We start from the raw sequence: 18,003 nt of genomic DNA, 5'->3' as shown, positions 1-18,003 counted from the left end.
AAAAGATTGAGTTTTTACAATATATACCAATCTAAAATGTGGTTCTTTCTCAACGATTGAACAGAACCTAAAATGGCCACAGTACACTATTAATTTCCCCATTGACTCTAATGTAAATTTTCATCTATTTGACCAGTATAGGAATTAATGCTGTCCTGTGCCCAAATGTGGGAATTAGCTGAGATAATGTACATGTACTATGTAGTCCTGACAGTGGATCTTTTACAAGCACTATCAGAATCACTGTGTATAAGTACACATTTCCTTGCTTGTCCAATAGGTGTTACCAATGTCTAGTGGTACCCGGGGTTTAAATATTCTTAGTTCACACCTGACTATAAATCTGTTCATGACTATCATTTCTTTACATGTTTAATACTAGAGAGAATCAGGGGTGTCGGTAATTTTTCACAGTTTATTTTGCCAAATTCGATTAGCAAATTTAAAAATTGATTAGCAGTTTTTCATAAAACACCTAAATAACAAGATATTACTTTAATTCATAACAAATGATTACATTATGTAGATTTCATTCTTCGATTTTTTTTTTAGCACTGCCACATGTAGTTGTGACAGTTTGTGAATGTGATGTAGACTTTTGGTTAGGTCTTATTTCTGAAGCCAATTCTTGGCAGTGACTTCCGAAGCCCCACTCATTTTAATTGTTATTTCTTCGTTACGTTAGAAATATTCATTAGAAAACAATTCTGTCTGCTTTTAATCGTGTATTACTATTTTTGTTCAATCAGACACACCTCGATTAACTAGACACACATGATATAAACAATAATATTTTACGGGAATTCTTACTTTGATTTATCATTTTACAATACATTATCATGTATTTATTTTTTTATATTTTATTTACAATACGTGGGGGATACACTGGAATTACTTCTTTCAAAATGAATACTGATATAATTACTTGAAATTAACATGTCTCGCAACCTGAGTGATACAACTTAATTCCTTATATCCGGTTTAATAGTCCCTATTCATAGAGTTACGTCCCTGTATTATATAGTATAATGAATTGTGTCTGGGTAGTTCGAGAAGAGGGGATCACGTGGCTAAGTGGGTAAGACGCTAGCTCACTAGCCTGGAGGTCGGGTGTTAGATCCCTGCATTGGCCGAGAAAGTTCATCCAGATTTTCCGGCGTGGTTCTCCCTTGTCAGTGATGCAGGACGGAGGGGCTGACAAGGAAAGCTGTCTAGTCGTTCGGATGGGACGAAAAACCGAGGTCCCGTGTACACATTGGCGTGCACGTAAAAGATCCCTTGGCAGTTGGAATTCGATATAAGAGTAGGCCGTAGTGCCGCTGTCCGGGCAAAATTTCCCTCATAGCACACTGTATGGCGTATGCCCGTCTTCATTAGCCCAGGTTAGGAGCAGAACAGTAGGACGTTAAACCCCATTTCATTTCATTTCATTTCAGTTCGAGAAGAAAATGTCACACACAGAATTCAGTTTAGTTTATAAAATTTTACTTGACATTTTATACACGTTCAAAATGTGGATAATCTTTGTGTCAATATCCAAAATGACAGGCATATTAATGATTCACAGTTACTGCGAATTAAAAATGTTAGATTTTAATTTTTGATTAGGAACGGACAAAACATGTATCGTAAATTGCGCTGCAATACTGGTTGTTAGCAGCCCTGGAGAGGACTATCCAGGTATAGTAATATTCCAATAGCTAGAATAAACCAGCGCAATAGATTGTAATGAGCAGAAAATATTTATTTTTACAAAACAATTCCATATTTTCCTTATTTTATAATCTGACCTTGAGAAAAGTGTCCCCTTTATAATAAAGTCAAAAGCCAACACCTGGTTTCAATTTCGGAATAAACTCACTGAATGAAATGGTACCACAAATCTACTTCAGCTACAGACTACTGAGGCTTAGACCAATTCAAATTAATTCCTTCATGCTGGTATACAAACTTATAGTTAAGGCCAGTTTCAATGTCATCACTTGACACACTTTTCTCATCAGGGATGTCTCATCAGTAAGAAGAAATGAATCAAAGAATATATCTTGAAATATGTGAGGATGTTTAGTACTCACATGAACAAAATTGAATTTTATGGGTTGGTGGTAAATTCTTTCTAAATCCCTTTGCCCTTTCAGGTCAATAGACTTAACAATTCTAAATAATCTGGACCAAGGAATTTCCAAGGATATGATCTCTTTTGACCAGGAGGGGAGGGGAAGCTACACTATCTACACATTTTATTTACAACAACCACAATTCCACTACGTGCTAACTCAACTGAGGTCCGTCTGTGGTCTGCAAAATGACCATATTATTATCAAAACTGACCAGATCTAGATAAAGCATTGCAAGATATAAAATATTTTTATTTTTATTTTTAATTAAAGTTGAAAATACAAGAAACATGCAAAGTTTTTGGTTTGTCCTTATGAAAGACCAAGAGACCAACTAAAAAAAACAATAGAAAATGGTCATATATACATTTGTAGGTCTGCAATTCATTAATGGTTCAACCCATTTTCAGAGGTGAGGCCAGGGGATAACATCCTTATAAAACTCAACTTTCAGATAAGCTACTTCAACTCAGTGATCTATATTTCAGGAAAGTAAACAAAAAAAAATTTAAGCTACGCACTTATTAACAAAAACAAACTTTTTAATAAGTCATGCTAAAACTTCTACATATTTTACAGATCACAATACCTTTAGTCATAGAATAGACTCTTCTAAAAGGGCTCAATTCTAACCCATGTTGTTTAAATTCCTTTGTTTCAAGGATTTGCTGGTACCAGAAGAGTGTTTAATGCAACCTATGCAGATTTCCTCAGCGATCTCAATCATTTTAGTGCACAAAAGTTGCATGCTAGGGTTATTGTTTATTGTGTAAATAATAACACAACAGTGTTTGAGAAGAAAGGCTGTTTGTATACAATATGCAATGCCTGACAGATTAGTTGTGTACTGAAGAAAAGTTCTCAAATTTTATTCTGCTCTCCAAGGGACACAATGACTTCTTTCAATGTAAAATGGGTGCTTATTGCCAGTGTGATTTCAATAAGTTTGGTTGTAGTGTCTGGACAAGCATGTGTACGAGTTGAGGTTCCAATGTGTAAAGGACTCATCAACTATAATTTTACACGCCTTCCAAATAAATTTGGTCACACAACTCAGTCAGAAGTCTACTGGGCATTACAGCAATGGTGGCCTTTTATGGACATGGGCTGCTCCCAAAATTTGCGTCTAATGATTTGTGGATTATATTTACCTAAATGTACAACAGGTAAGAATGGTAGACAATTTACTTATATTTATATGTAAAAATTAGCATGAAAAATACTTTAATTTAAAAATTTAGGTTATTCAAACAAGTACATGTATAGGCCTATAGGAACTCTTCTCAAATGACCTAATAATAATTCAAATGAAAATATAGGAATCGAAGCATTAAGAGTGGATGAAAATTAATTGTATTTATTTTATTAATGTATTCTTAAATACTGTAATTTACGAAACAATTAAATATCAGACTTTCATTTAGGTAACAAAATATTTTATTTGACAGGTTCAACTACAGTCCAATTACCATGCCGAGAGACATGCAGACGTTCCAAAAATCGTTGTTCACGAGAAATGCAGCGCCAAAATTTGCCATGGTCTAGTCAATTTCGCTGTTCTCAATTCCTGCCCAAAAGATCAGGTAGATGTGTAGGACCGTTAAAAGAAAAGAAGAAGAAACAATCTAGACGTCGCCATGTTTCTTGCCAGAGAAACCATCTACCAATGTGTTCTGGTATTGGGTACAGGTTTGGTTCCTTGCCCAATATGTTTCTTCAATCAAACATTCGTGAAATGAAGACGGAGATGGCCCAATATCAGCCTCTGATTGATACCAACTGTTCACCACATTTAAAATTCTTTCTCTGTGGTGTTTTCATGCCTTTCTGTTTGAAACAGGAAACAGCAGAATGTGAGGTGCCTTTTGTTGTACCGTGTAGGGAAGTTTGTGAAAGTGTCCAGACAAGCTGTGGACAGATCTTTGAAAGACAAAGAGGTGGTCTCCCTTGGCCAGGAAAGTTTCATTGTCATAGGTATCCATCACGAGATTCTACCAGAAGTCCAAACGACTGTAGTGTGTCATGTGTTATGCCAAACTGAAGTGAACAATATTGACTGATTGACATGTATGTAAGAACTGACTTGTATTAAATTTTGTCAATCATTACATGTACGTCCTGAATTTCAATTGTGAGAAATCTAAATTTCAAAGAGATTTTCTATTCTACAAGGGTCTGTGGAAAAGAACAAATTAATGTTGATGTCTATCAAATTGAATTATTTCTTAAAATTATTTCATGGGCGCTGCTGCGCTGCTGCCCAATTAACATTCTGTATCTTTTTTGAAGGTACCATTTACATGTACAAGCAATAAACAGCATTTAGACCTTTTTGTTTTCTTTGCTCAGTATCATCACTGCTTTCAGTTGTTACATGTATTTTCATGGAAATAATGAATAATCATTCTTATATAAGAAAATGTTCACTAATAATTTGCACATATGTCCTGAACTTTTTTAAGTACATGTACAACAGCATCTTCGTAATGTCATCATCATCCCTAAATACATGTATTACCTCAATTGAGCAATTAAGAAATACTTTTTGATAATTATCAGACTTGTCAAACTTGGACAGGGGCTTGTCGTGCCCTCTAATACAGTCGCCAAATACATGTACATGTATGCTTAAAGCGGAAATTGCAAATTTTTAGGTTATATTTTTTAAAATTTATTAAAATAAAGCCTGAAAATAGATGGTATCCATAAACAGTCCTACATGTACCTTGTTAAAGAATAATCCTATTAATCCTGTAATTCACTATTGCCAGCTGAGAAATTGGCAAAAATATCATTTTTCTCTTCATTTTCAAACGTTTGAATATCGCTACTCCATGGTGGAGAATAGAAAACAAGGGAGGTAATTGGGAGGTAATTGTGTTATTATTTCCTGTCTAAATGAATCTTAAGTGTGAGAATGACACCTATTATCGTATAATTGTAAGTTGACAACCTATTGAGCAAACGACATAGAAATAATTACGTTTTGACTTTCTTAGAAAATTTGCAATTTCCGCTTTAATTGTACATGTAATTGGGTTTTATTTATTTGTCTCTATCAATCCATCCAGGTTTTACAAAATTCCTATGGGAACATTGTCCTGTATCACATCCACAAGCTGTTAAAATGTGAACAGAAAGATGACTGCAAAATGTTTGACATTTATTTTACAACCAGAAATTCCCCCTTATTCCCCATTGAAGTGACTCACCAACTTTTCAAAGTATTGAACTATGAACTCTGTTCTGTACTGCATTCAAAAGATTTTATAAAATTAAACCTATCAAAGTGTGCGAATAAAATTTGATTTAAAATATTAAATGTACCCAATCTATATACATGTATATATACAGTACATGCATAGACATTGTACTTCCATAAATAATGATCAAGAGCTTTTAGAAGAGGAATCAGGAAGTATCAAGGTACATGTACATATTAACTGTAATTATTATTATGAAGAACATAGATTAACATATGTCATGGGACAATATACTTACTTTAAACTACGAGCATAATCCAATTCTATTGTACATCTCTCCTTTAAAAAATGTGTAAATTTTTCATTAAACTCAATACCACGCTGTGTATGATGGGCTATGGTGTCATACTGATCCTGAAAAAGAAATTATATTTGTTGAGCAAAACAAGCCAACAGTGAGGCTGATGTCCCCCCCCGCCGCAATCCCCCCCAAAAAATAGATGACAAAACTTAATTAAGCTTAGTCTAAATAGAAAAATGTTCACGATCGAACTTAGTCATGGTTTTGAAGTACCTGGTAGTGAAACTATACACTAGTTACAGGTACAGGTAGAATCAAAGTTACATGTATCTTGTATTTACGCATTGACCAATTAAATTGCTTAGCTCTGCTTAGCTTAAGAGGAAAATGTTAATCATTGAACTCATTCAAGACATTCACCTAATGAACATCTACACAAGTTCAAACATTCTAACATGCTTACTGCAAATTGCTTAGTCAAGTCATCCTCACTCAATTGGAACCAAAGTTATTGTGTTCCAAACTCTCATCCAATCAAATTGCTTATCTCTGCTTAGCCTTAGTGGAAAATGTACATGATCGAACACTGTCAAGGCATTCATTTAATAAACATCTACATGTACATAGTGTATCAAGTTTGAACATTCTACCTCAATTAGAATGTACATGTAGTTACATGTACATGCATTGTGTTCCAAAGTCTCGACCAATCACTTAATTAAAATTCATGTTATCGAGCTCCAAAGTCCCAACCAATCAAATTGCTTAACTAACACTCTGCTTACCATGAGCAGAAATGCTCATTATCGATCTTAGTCAAAGGTATTGATATAATGAAACTATACACCAAGTTTGATCACTCTCACTTTAATCAGAACTAAAGTTATTGTGTCCGAAAGTATCAACCAATCAAACTGCTTATCTTCGAACTTCATCAAGGCATTCACCTAATAAACACCTACACCAAGTAGTTTGAGCAATCTAGCTGAATTAGAAGGAGAGATATTGTATCCAAAAAAGTGTGACCGATGAACAGATACACGGATGGACAGATCCATTTTAATAGTCCCCTGTATTCTTCGAAAGGCTGGGGACAATTTTCAGATAGAGTATTTATAATTAGATAATGCAATTTAGATGATACTGTACAATACCATCAAGATTAGACTAGCCCATTTGATCAACAATAATAATTATTGCATAATAATTTACTAGTTATTAAACTTAAAATGGATGAACATCTTTGATGTGGGTGCAAAAAAAAGAAATTCTCATTTCTTTAGATTTTATATGCTGAATTGTTTTGTAGGATGACAAAATTTGAAAATTTTAAGTCAACATATAAAGCCAAAAATAAGATATAACCGGTTTTATGTTCCTCTCTCGATCAACAGATACATGTAACACAGTCAGCTTAACCTTTTTTGAAAGTTTATTTAAATCATAGGCTCATACATAGAGATTGCCCCATCACTAAATGGAATAAGTAATGTAACCAAATTGACAGTTCCACCAGTGATGTCATGAAAGCAATCTTTAATTTTGTGTAGTGCTTCAATAGGCATGTTTATAACGATTTTAAAAGTTGATTCTTGTACATGAAGAGCTGTCATCATTATCTATTGTTTCAATACAGAAATAGGAGGACCATTTTCTTTCAAAATAGAGATTAAAGAATGTCGCTAGTGTTGCTATAATAGACAGTCTATTGAATGATATATTGAGTAAAAGATTCCTCTTATAATTGTGTAAATTACTGCAACAAAAACATAAAATCGGTTGTGTCATAGTTTAAATTTTGTCCTCTATATACTAATCCTCCATTGAAGGGTCAACAATTTTTCAACATGAAGAAGATCGTTGAGTCTGTGTGTTTAACCACTGGAGACAGAAATTCCTCCGTAAACAATTCGTAATCTTTTTTCCTTCAACAACTCTGACTTATAATCCAAGGCTACATGTATCCTCCACACCCAGACACTTTACATTTTCTTCTATCACTTAAGATTTGTTGTCATGGTTATTTTCACACAGTAGGGTTGGGGTTAATCTTACCAAAATCACCCCTTACTACCTCCCTCGTCACTTTTTGTGACACCTGTGTCAATGATACAAATAATAATATACTGGTAGTCCTCTGCATAACATGTAAGATGCTTTAAATTTTAAATGACCCAAATTAAATGAAGAAAGACACAGCTGTGAACTTATCACGTGGTTTTTCACATTTTCTTAGTGTGCCGTTCAAAATTTCGCAGCACACCTAGGAAGATGTGGCAGTACACCTGTGTTCTGGTTGAGAATCCTAAGTATACTATGTAGTATGTACATGTAAACTAACATGATAGTACTTTCTAGCCATCTACAATGTACATGTAAATCATATAATGTACATGTACATGTAGATACATATACATGTATTGGGCGATTAAATCACTTGTCCTAACCGTGGAATTTCAATGGCCATAGCCCAGAAGCTGGTGGAGGACATAATTTTTGCCCATAAAAAGTTAAAACAAGATTCATTTTATGTCTAAAATATTTAAAAGAAACTAGTTCACAAGTCTGAAATTTTTCTAAAGAATCCAGTCCACAGGATTAATTCTATAATATATGCATGTCTGAAAGATACTCAAGTATCCACTTCCCATTTTGATACATCAGCATTAGCCAACATACATGTTATATGTGAATATGGTGCACCTTATATATCTTTAAATTATTCAATGAGAAAAAGTTTAACATGTCTTGCATATTTGTATGTATGTTTAAATACTTTTAGTAAAAATGTTGATTTGCTACAGCTGGATGTTACTGGTACAGTTTTATCAGACGATGGTAAGAGTTACAGTATGATTATACATGATAAATATTACACCTGTGGTTCTTCTAACTATTACCTAGATCAACAAAAAACAAACTAACAAGAAACAAACAATATAGATACCTAAACTAAGATCCAACAAGATGGTGTTGTCACAGTCTATACACATCTCTTAAAGATATGGGACAGTAAACAATTTACTAAACAAACAATAGACCAGAAACAATGACAAGAAGATTAACCTAGAGATATCACCTCATAAACAATTTATGCATGTGGCTACTGTACCACTAGCTCTTCCATCCTACTTTAATGTTCTACTTTCTGCACAAACAGGGGAAAAGAATATTGGATGTACTTTCAACAAAATTCTAAAATGGATATCTGTCCAAAAATGGTTAAATTAAATTTACAATGATATGTAATGAATTGAACGTTTTGAAACATTTGGCATCCTCTGCAGATGATAGAAACACGCCTACATGTACATCACCTACATGTACATGTAATGTATAATAAGTGTTGAGCAAAATCTTTTGATTGGCTTCATTCAAATCTGATTAACGGGGTATTAAGCAAGATTAGATAAAGAGCTGACAGTTCTCGCTATAATAGTTAAAAACTAGATAATGAAAACAAAATATATCTAAAAATTTCAGTCAAATTGCTTCACTCTGAACTAAAATATTTGCCATTTATTTCTAGGCTAGTCTCTGTCATCATTACCGAGTTTGGTATGGTTGATTATGGTCTGGATAGGTTAATTATCTACATGTAGCATACTTTCTGTCAACTCCTAGTTCTGTCAATAACATCAAATCAACCAGATATGCAAGTACTTTAACTCAAAACCCATCAGAACCACACTCATGTGCACATGAATATTAAAATCCACATTTAGTAACTCACCACCAAACGTACATGTAGACCCATTAAATAATACCGACAATTAGATTAGCCCATAAAATCAATTTATTTGTATGTCATCTTCATGGAAATCAGCTGTCACATGTCAACATGTAGTGCAACATACAAATGATTTTAATCAGGCTGAATTGTAGCCTACATGTACATTTACTTAACAAATTATTTTAAATAAAAAAAAAAAGAACCCACTTAACAAATCATTACTTGCACTTGACATTGGAACACTAGTGCATGTACATATCTATAAAGTTTATAATTAACTAAGATGTTTGTATAAAATTAATATAAAGGAACAAAGTACTTCATTCCTGACCAGTATGTTAGTAATTATAACTGAGTTAAACATGAAGTAGTTAACCCTCTTTGTTAAAGTCAAAATAAAGTGTGTTGAATTGGTTGATCTGATGTGTTAGCTCAATAAAGTAATGACACAACACCTACAATACAAAACAAGAAATGATATGATCTCCTTACAAATTGAAAACATAAATCCCCAGATCTATAATCCTGGCAATTATCAATTACTCACAGTAATAATCTGGCCAAATATTTTAAATTTCATTATTTCTTAACAATGACTGTACTACTTTTTTTCAAAGTTTTTTTTTAGAACAAGCTATAGAGTATGTATATGTGCTAATTACAACCTGTGACATTGTGAAGAAATCTTGGCAATATTACATATAGATGTTTATAAAGATATTAATTGATATGATACCACAAACATGTACAAATAAACAAGTCAAATTTAATAGTACATGTAAACCTTATCCGATATTATTAGTAACCCTTACTCCTTTTAAAAAATTAGTCAGCAAACACCGAAATGGTGAATATTTCTATTTAAAGGAAACTTTTCTTTTAACTCTCTGTCTCTATTTAATAGGATAAATCAAATCATTAGTCTGATCCCTACACGCCTGCGTGCGTGCGTGCGTGCGTGCGTGCGTGCTTCACTACAAATGATTGACAAAAAAAGAGTTCCTATGGGATGACCATGTCAATTACCTGTATGCATCGTAACATTAGAGTTTCTTGATTGAGATGTATTGGATTTGAAATCAAACTGCAACAATCTACATACACTATATACTTTGATTATTAATCGAGACAAAAGAAATTATTATATTGATCAATGGGGGGACAACAACAAACCATTATCAACCTGGAGTATTTCCAGTGATGTATACATATAACAACATTTTCTTATGTACAGAAACTATGCAACTCTATAAATAGAAAGTCAAACTAATTTAAAATACCAAGAAGTAACCACACACATGACTGTTACATGTACAGTTTCAACATTACAATTTACAAGTCTATATTTTTGGTGTAACAGGCTGACCTTAACACAAAAATCAACTTTTTCCCCACAAGGTCACACTGATCTTACAAACACTGAATAGATTTTAACAACTTGAATCCATTAAGAGCCATTATATCCTTGTCTTAAAGCAGTTAATGGCCAATATTTATCAATGCGCTGAAGTTGTAAATTTTACTTTCACAAACTTGTTCATATAGAATGTGCATGTAAGCTTACATGGCAAATCTATCTAAACATTATCTCTTTCCTGTTATTACATGTATATTATTAAATGGAAAAATAGGTTGTCTGTCAGACAACAAAATATACACCCACAACTGATATCAAGAGTTGTTTGGGCAGTCCATGAAGAGGTCCAGTTTATATTCTCTCTAGATAATGGGAGCATGAAGCAATTATCAGAAATGAAATAATTTGATAGGCTTTTAGTTCTTCCAAGCGCTAAAACAAAATGTGTACTGATAACTTTAGCTGAACATTCAGATATCACTGAAAATCAATATGCTTACATCTAATTATCAGAAACAATGAGTTTAAACTGATGATAATCTTAGCATCCAGAGGGTTCAACTGTGGCATACGCCAAATGCGCCGCTTTGACGGCAGTGGCAATCACCGACGCAAGATGGTGAACATGTCAACAAGATAAAATTCACGATATTTAGAAATTCCATAAAACACTAATTTTAAAGCGTTAAACCAAATGTTTTGAAGTTGAATTAGAGCTTCGTAAAACCAGATGTTCATATGTCATTTATTTTTTCTCTGTAATATTACTACTAATAATTTTCTGCTTATTTTGTGGTCACTTACTGATAGTCATACTTTCAAGAATACTTTTTTTGATTAAAACACGTTATGTAATCGGTTTAATATTGTAATATTATCCGACGCCATATTGTTTATCAGCCGGGTCACTTGATTTGCTTTGATCCGGTATTAAACCTGACCGACGTACGCCATGTAGAAACCGGCTCGCCTATGGTGGACAAATCAATCAGGCCCTTTGCATCAACCAGGCTAATGAGACAGGCATACGCCATGCCATGTTCTGTTGGGAATATTGCCCACACCATAACATTTCCAAATACTTTTCTTCAAATTTTAACTGTCAAGGGTTCTTTAATGTGCCCACCAACGTCAGGTAAATTCCTAATCCTATATAATGTGTAAAAAAAAAATAGAAAAAAGAAGAAAAACAGAACACCTATCTAATTCTACACTGTCATAAAAAGGCACCCTGGTTCAAACTTTATCTTTAATAACATTATCTTAATTACATACTCTATATCTGTATGATTAATTTCATTTCTTCTAGACATTAGTCTTATTTCTCATTACAAACCAGACAGCTTTTTAGCTTTGTAATCAAATTACAAAATATTGCAGCTCTGGAAAGTACAGTAACAAATAAATGCCAGATTTATGAAAAAAAATAATAGGATTACTTTCTTGGGATACTGGGAGTTCAAATCAAGCTGTTGTTGAATCTCAATAGATTAACAGTATCAGATATTCACTGTACACATTATGTACATGTATGCTCTTATTAACCTATAAATTTGATTCCACCCATTTTATGGTCACTGATCAATTTCTTCAATAGGCCCACCAATACATGTACATTACACAATGTAAATAACATTAATAAAATATGTACGTATATTATTACAAAATATGCTTTACAAGTTTACATGTATATGGCAGCTTAAATTTACAAATGAACATACTGTACTGGAGTATGGTACACGAATTCTGATTCTGTGAAAAATTATCAATTGTACAATAACATGGTTTAATTATTAAAACAGAAAACAGAACCTAGACTTCATAATTCTTCTACAAACATATTCTTCAAAAAAAACAAAAAACAACTGTTTTTCATCTTTTTTTTTATTTGAACGGGATCTTGTTTCCATAGATCTTGCTTGTTTTTAATGTCAGGATAAAAGAAATTCATTATTGGTTTTAAATGTAGGGTCACTAATTGTGACTGGCCATACTTTGTGACAAAATTTGTTTTAACTTGATTGCACCAAGACACACGAGTTTAACAACTTCGCAAGCTGTTCGTGTGAAACCAAAATCGAAGGCCTTTAAAATCCTGAGGTTTTTGTTCTTGGTTTCAAAATCATTTGCACATGTTAGTAGACACTCGACGAGCCAAGTGATGCCATGTCTAACGAAGACCAATGCAACAACACTATCGGTATGTTACAAGCAGGTGAATCTCGGATACATGTAGCCAGGCAGCTGAATGTTTCCCTGGGTACCATCTCTCGCCTTTGTGATAGGTACAGACAGCGAGGTTCAACACGTGAGGATCGCTATATTCGGTTACGTCATTTGCTGGAACGGTTCACAACAGCGACCTCTACTTCAGAATCAATTTCTGGACGGTGTAGGATCTCAGACCAGCCCGTTCGTAACCGTCTACGTGAAGCCAGATTACAAGCCAGATGTCCTGTTAGGGCTGTTGCGGAAATGAAATGAAATGAAATTGGGTTTTGCATTCTACTGTTCTGCTCCGATCTGGGCTACTGAAGACGAATTGTCCTAGAGCCGTAGAGTGTCCACAAACAAACAAGACAAGGGCGGCAGCATAATACATGTACATGTACGTCCACATGAAAATGTGGGTGTATAAAAAAGCAAGCCTGGAAATAAGGCACCTGTCACAGACAATGGCAGGCACAGATTCAGGCTTTTTCAGGCACATTCTCTCTGCTGTCTGTCATTTTATCAGGCAGTGATTTGTCTTTTTTATTGTTATTATTAATACATGTCCGGCATTAAGTTGAAAATGTCAGGAACTATTTAATAGTGCCGGACATTTTGTCACGTACATCTAAAACTGCTATTCCCAGGCCTGATAAAAAAGGACAGTATAACCACATGTATAAGTAAGGGTCGCGACTGACTTGATTGAAAAATACAAGTGTCAGCTTTATTTGATATGGTCTTTTTACTTGTTAAGTCCAAGAAGTATATTTCAGATTTTTATATTTTGTATGTATGTTTCAGATTTCTGTATTGATGGTAACTATTTACAATTAATGGTACAGTAACTACAGTACTGTATTTTTATTGACATCTTGCTCATGAATACAAAATAAGCCAATCTGTAATAATATTTATGGTTACGCCATATAAATTAAAGATACTTCATTTTATAAACCTTCTTAGAGAAATTAAACCAGTAATGCTGTCTGGTGCACCATTTTAAGCAATGGGAATCACTTGCAAACTACAATATTGTGAAAGATGAATTTCTAATGGAAATACCAGTCCAATAATGGTTCAATTCTGTTCAGTATTTTCAAAGATACCGGTATGTGAAATTGCAATTGCATCGAACTATGTTGTCCACAAAAAATTTAATGATTGGCCTGTTTTAAATCAAATTGAATCCAAGCAGGGACATTATCTACATGTAGCTTTGGTATTTTGATTTTGTTTTCTTAAATAAATGTTTATTAATCAATCTGAGTGCATACAGTGTATTAACCATTGATGAAGCAGTGAAAAATCTGATATTTTAGTGACAAATTACCAACAGCGTATCTTTACTTTAATAATAAGTAAAACTCATTGTAGTCATATTACCCTGTTTTAATTGGTAATAATGATAAAGCAATGAGAGATGTTTACAGATCAGTTACCACACTATTGAGATAGTATTGTAATTAGATCAGAATGGCAAACACCAATTAGATAAAGGCAGTTCAATGTAAATAAACAGCCTATACTTGTATGGCTAAGAATGAGGTCAAAACCACGGGACATTATGAACTCTAGAACTAAAATGATAAGGTCAAATTCAAGCCCTTAATCAAACCATACATGTATGTACATCTGCAAGTGGTAGATTTTGCATGGATGTAGCTCTTATTAATTAACTACTTTTACAATAAAATTATTTTTCAGTCTATTATTTCAACTTATCAATTGAAAGTTTGATAACATTTTTAGATTATTTGCTTTTTTTTCTCCAATTTACGTCACATCAAAAGTTGATTTGCACTTTGGCATCGAAATAAATCATAATAATTAAGTGTCCGACAAATAAAATTATCATTCCATAGTTTGCAACTTATATCAATCTGTTATTATTCTAACTTGAAATAAGTAACAAAATTATCAGGATTTGGTCACTGACTTCGAATGTGTGCTACTTCATTGAAGTTGGGTTGTAAGTCATAAATCACTCATTTACTGCATAGATACTAGGCTAATGACCCATTACCTTAATGTGGAAATTATGTATCAATTTGGTTGAAATATACTCTGAACTGTCAGTTACATGTTCATGTATAACATTGAACTGGTCCTCATGACATGTGCCCTGCAGTCATAGTTCAAAATATTTATGGATTTTAGAAAGTAAATGAAAACTATTTTGGCCATACCCTTTATAGCCTAAAGTGAATGTAAATTTTGATCATTTACACATACAGTAGTTATTTTCATACATGCCTCTCTTCTCAAAAGATTTAATATATCCTAAAGGGTTGATTGGAGTTCTTTCATAATTTGTTATCAGGTCAAAGTTTATATGGACATACAGACTTGTTGGCAAATTTGTATCCCGATAACAATTAACATTAGTAGTGTAAGATTTTTACATGCCGGTGACAAAACATTATACAACCAGTGTAAGGAACAAGTGTATAATTTATCAATTAAAGGAGCTAAATCGCTAATATTTGGGACCTAGAAATTGACAAAAGTGGGTCGCAGTGCATATAATACTGTAATATGAATGTATATAAACTGATTTACATTCAATGGTTTCCGTTTTTACTCCAATTTCAAATCAGTTATGTTCGGCGAAATAAGCCAGCAGTCTCAAGCGAGTGCAAATTTCTAGTGTCTGGTTATTCCAGTCTACATACGCCGTTTGATTTGGTGCAATGTGTCTAGCCCCGTCCCTCGAGTCTCTTGATACAACTAGGGCTGAAGCGCATTATGGTACACGATTCGTGTACCAATGGTAAAATGTTTATTTTGTCTTAAATATTCGATATCAAAAGCCCATCTTTTTCCGGTAAGATCACAACATGAATGTTGATTTAATTTGACAAATAAATTGTGTTTTCAACGTGTAAGATTTTGGATGATATTGAGTTAGAGACTTAGCTACTTTAAGCTTACATATATTGTAATGTACATGAACTGGTAATTAATTAAATGATACATATGCATGTATTTTAATTCCTCTGAAATTTCTTTTTGAAAACAAATAGGTTTCATCTTATGAAAATAAACAAGTCAGTTTGATTATAACTTTAGCCTCTGACTGAAGGGTCCACAAGATTTTTCAAGGTGACCACAAGATGGACAGTCCATGTTAAAATGGAAAACTGATCTCAATCATAATTTACATGTAGGTAACATAATACATGTATTTTACTTTTAATAGTACATGTACATGTACATGTAGATTGTAGACTCTAAGTTTAATAATTACCAAATTTTTAATAAACCATACCTTCAGATATAAATCCACAAAATACATAGCCTACGCAACTCAATATTATTACAGTTATGACCATTTATAATCTCCCATACATGTACCTTCAGATATAAATCCACAAAATACATATGCAACTCAATATTACTACAGATATGACCATTTATAATCTCCTACATGTAAATATATAGCTGAAGAATTTGATTGCCTCCACCATATTCATAGCCATTAACACTGGCGATTCGAGGCTTAAAAAAGATCTCTATCAACCAGTCTACTCTAATATGATGTAGGCCTAACTCATTGGAAAATTTTATGAAACACATGTTTAGGAGCAAGTACACATTTCAGGCAACCAAATGATTGTTTTGTACATGTATAAGATGAGAAAACCATAGAAAGCTACTGAAGCCGTCATTATCAAGTTATACTGCCTGAATGCTGTTTTCGAAAAATATAATTTGTTCACAATTTTCAAAATAGCTATTCTTTAAAGAGAAAAAAAAAAAAAATCAAATTATGCAAATATGTCAATTCCAAATAAATTCTAGGGGATAAAAATATTGACTTTTTTATTACATTATAACTACCAGTTTATTTCTGCTAAAGATGGAAATCGCAAGGTATATTTCATAAGTTGCTCATACATGTACATGTATCACTAGTCCTGCTAGGTCATGTGATGCCAGTTGATGAATTGTTTTGATTACAGTTTGTCCGATGTCCACTTCATAACAACGTAAATCTGATCAGTGTCATTTCGCTCTTGACGTGATCATGCTTACAGTTACTGAATGAACAGGTATGCTTTCGTGGACCACCCTACCATGAGAAAGTACAGCCGACCAAAAGACAGCATGACCTTGCTGACTGACATCTGTTGATAGGGCCAGGGAGACCTGGAGTGGACCCAGGAAAGATAACATTTCAGTCTCACAGGTTTTAACAAACTATGGCTAGATACCATTATCTATCAACTACAAGTACATATGTATTGACATTACGGCAACTATAGATGTGCAGTACTAATCAGTTTGGGTTGGAACACTTTATTTCACATACATCATAGATTTGTACATGTAGTCTACTTCATTAACTCAATACACAAACATAACCTGGTTACATTTGCATGAATATTGTGTCAGCGATTAAGTTATCAACAAAATATCTTTGTCAATGCCAGCATGCCTGTCAATTTATCAGTCTGGTGATGAATCCTCTCCGCATCATGATCTTGATCTTGTCGAGATTAATTGGCGAAAAAAGGATGTTTGTGTACAGAATAAAAAGAAATATAGATATATATTATATGTAAAATGTAAACTTTGAAACAAAATACAACAGAGTAAATGCAAGAATTGAATATTGAAGCTGGCGCGCCCCTTTCAAAGACACACGTCTAGTGTAATGTAGTGTCAGTGATGATAACTGACTGAGAGGAGCCTCAGTCAAGAAGTAGACTGCGACTCGTTCCGCTTCCCGGAGTTTTAGACACAATTAAAATGTTCTATCCCTAAAATAATAAGTGGCGAAACTTACCCACAACTCCGCTCCCCAGCTCATGGCTGCATTAGTGCAAATTCAATCAACAGACGCCAATTAAACAGTTTATTCTTTAACACTTTTATCCTCACGAGAACGAAATCAATTACAGTAATGGCGGACGATCTGACTCACTGTCGCTTCCGGCTGCGCAATAGAATAGATTGCCTAACACGAAAGAAGAAAAAATGCAAGAAAGGATACCGATTTATGTACCAATCCAACTTTATCTAAAATGTATCCTGTATCGCCCAGAAAACAGTGATACATTTGGAATAACAAATGA

General features: G+C 33.5%; 2 protein-coding genes across 6 annotated transcripts in view; one reads left to right on the top strand and one right to left on the bottom strand.

Annotated features, from left to right (window-relative positions):
- The window catches only part of LOC126827034 (cdc42-interacting protein 4 homolog), a 47,597-nt gene extending 29,732 nt beyond the window's left edge, over positions 1-17,865 (bottom strand). For 3 of the 5 annotated variants that reach the window (XM_056099167.1, XM_056099168.1, XM_050556200.2), the window contains exons 1-2: positions 17,715-17,865; positions 5,619-5,734 (exon numbers count right to left, since the gene is read on the bottom strand). In XM_056099167.1, the coding sequence (XP_055955142.1) occupies positions 5,619-5,734; positions 17,715-17,738 (140 nt within the window). In that variant the 5' untranslated portion in view covers positions 17,739-17,865. Of the gene's footprint in view, positions 1-5,618; positions 5,735-8,068; positions 8,189-8,568; positions 8,587-17,714 lie in introns of those variants that run through there. The other 2 variants (XM_056099171.1, XM_056099170.1) reach the window with 2 other exon arrangements.
- On the top strand, positions 2,770-4,449 carry LOC126827128 (frizzled-6). Its single transcript, XM_050556346.2, has 2 exons — positions 2,770-3,283; positions 3,566-4,449. The coding sequence occupies exons 1-2, from the start codon at positions 3,010-3,012 to the stop codon at positions 4,156-4,158; spliced, it is 867 nt and encodes a 288-aa protein (XP_050412303.1). The 5' UTR covers positions 2,770-3,009; the 3' UTR covers positions 4,159-4,449.
- Positions 17,866-18,003: the final 138 nt, after the last annotated feature.

This window comes from Patella vulgata, chromosome 1 (assembly GCF_932274485.2).
Source record: "Patella vulgata chromosome 1, xgPatVulg1.2, whole genome shotgun sequence".
NCBI lineage: Eukaryota > Metazoa > Mollusca > Gastropoda > Patellidae > Patella > Patella vulgata.
Note: the sequence above shows the minus strand (reverse complement) of the source record. Positions and strands in the feature narration are given on the sequence as shown.

What these genes read in the sequence shown, in the direction of transcription:
- LOC126827128 (XM_050556346.2), top strand. Translation starts at nt 3,010, where the DNA reads ATGACTTCTTTCAATGTAAAATGGGTGCTTATTGCCAGTGTGATTTCA. An exon ending in TTTACCTAAATGTACAACAG is followed by an intron (nt 3,284 to 3,565) that starts GTAAGAATGGTA and finishes TTTATTTGACAG; the next exon opens with GTTCAACTACAGTCCAATTA.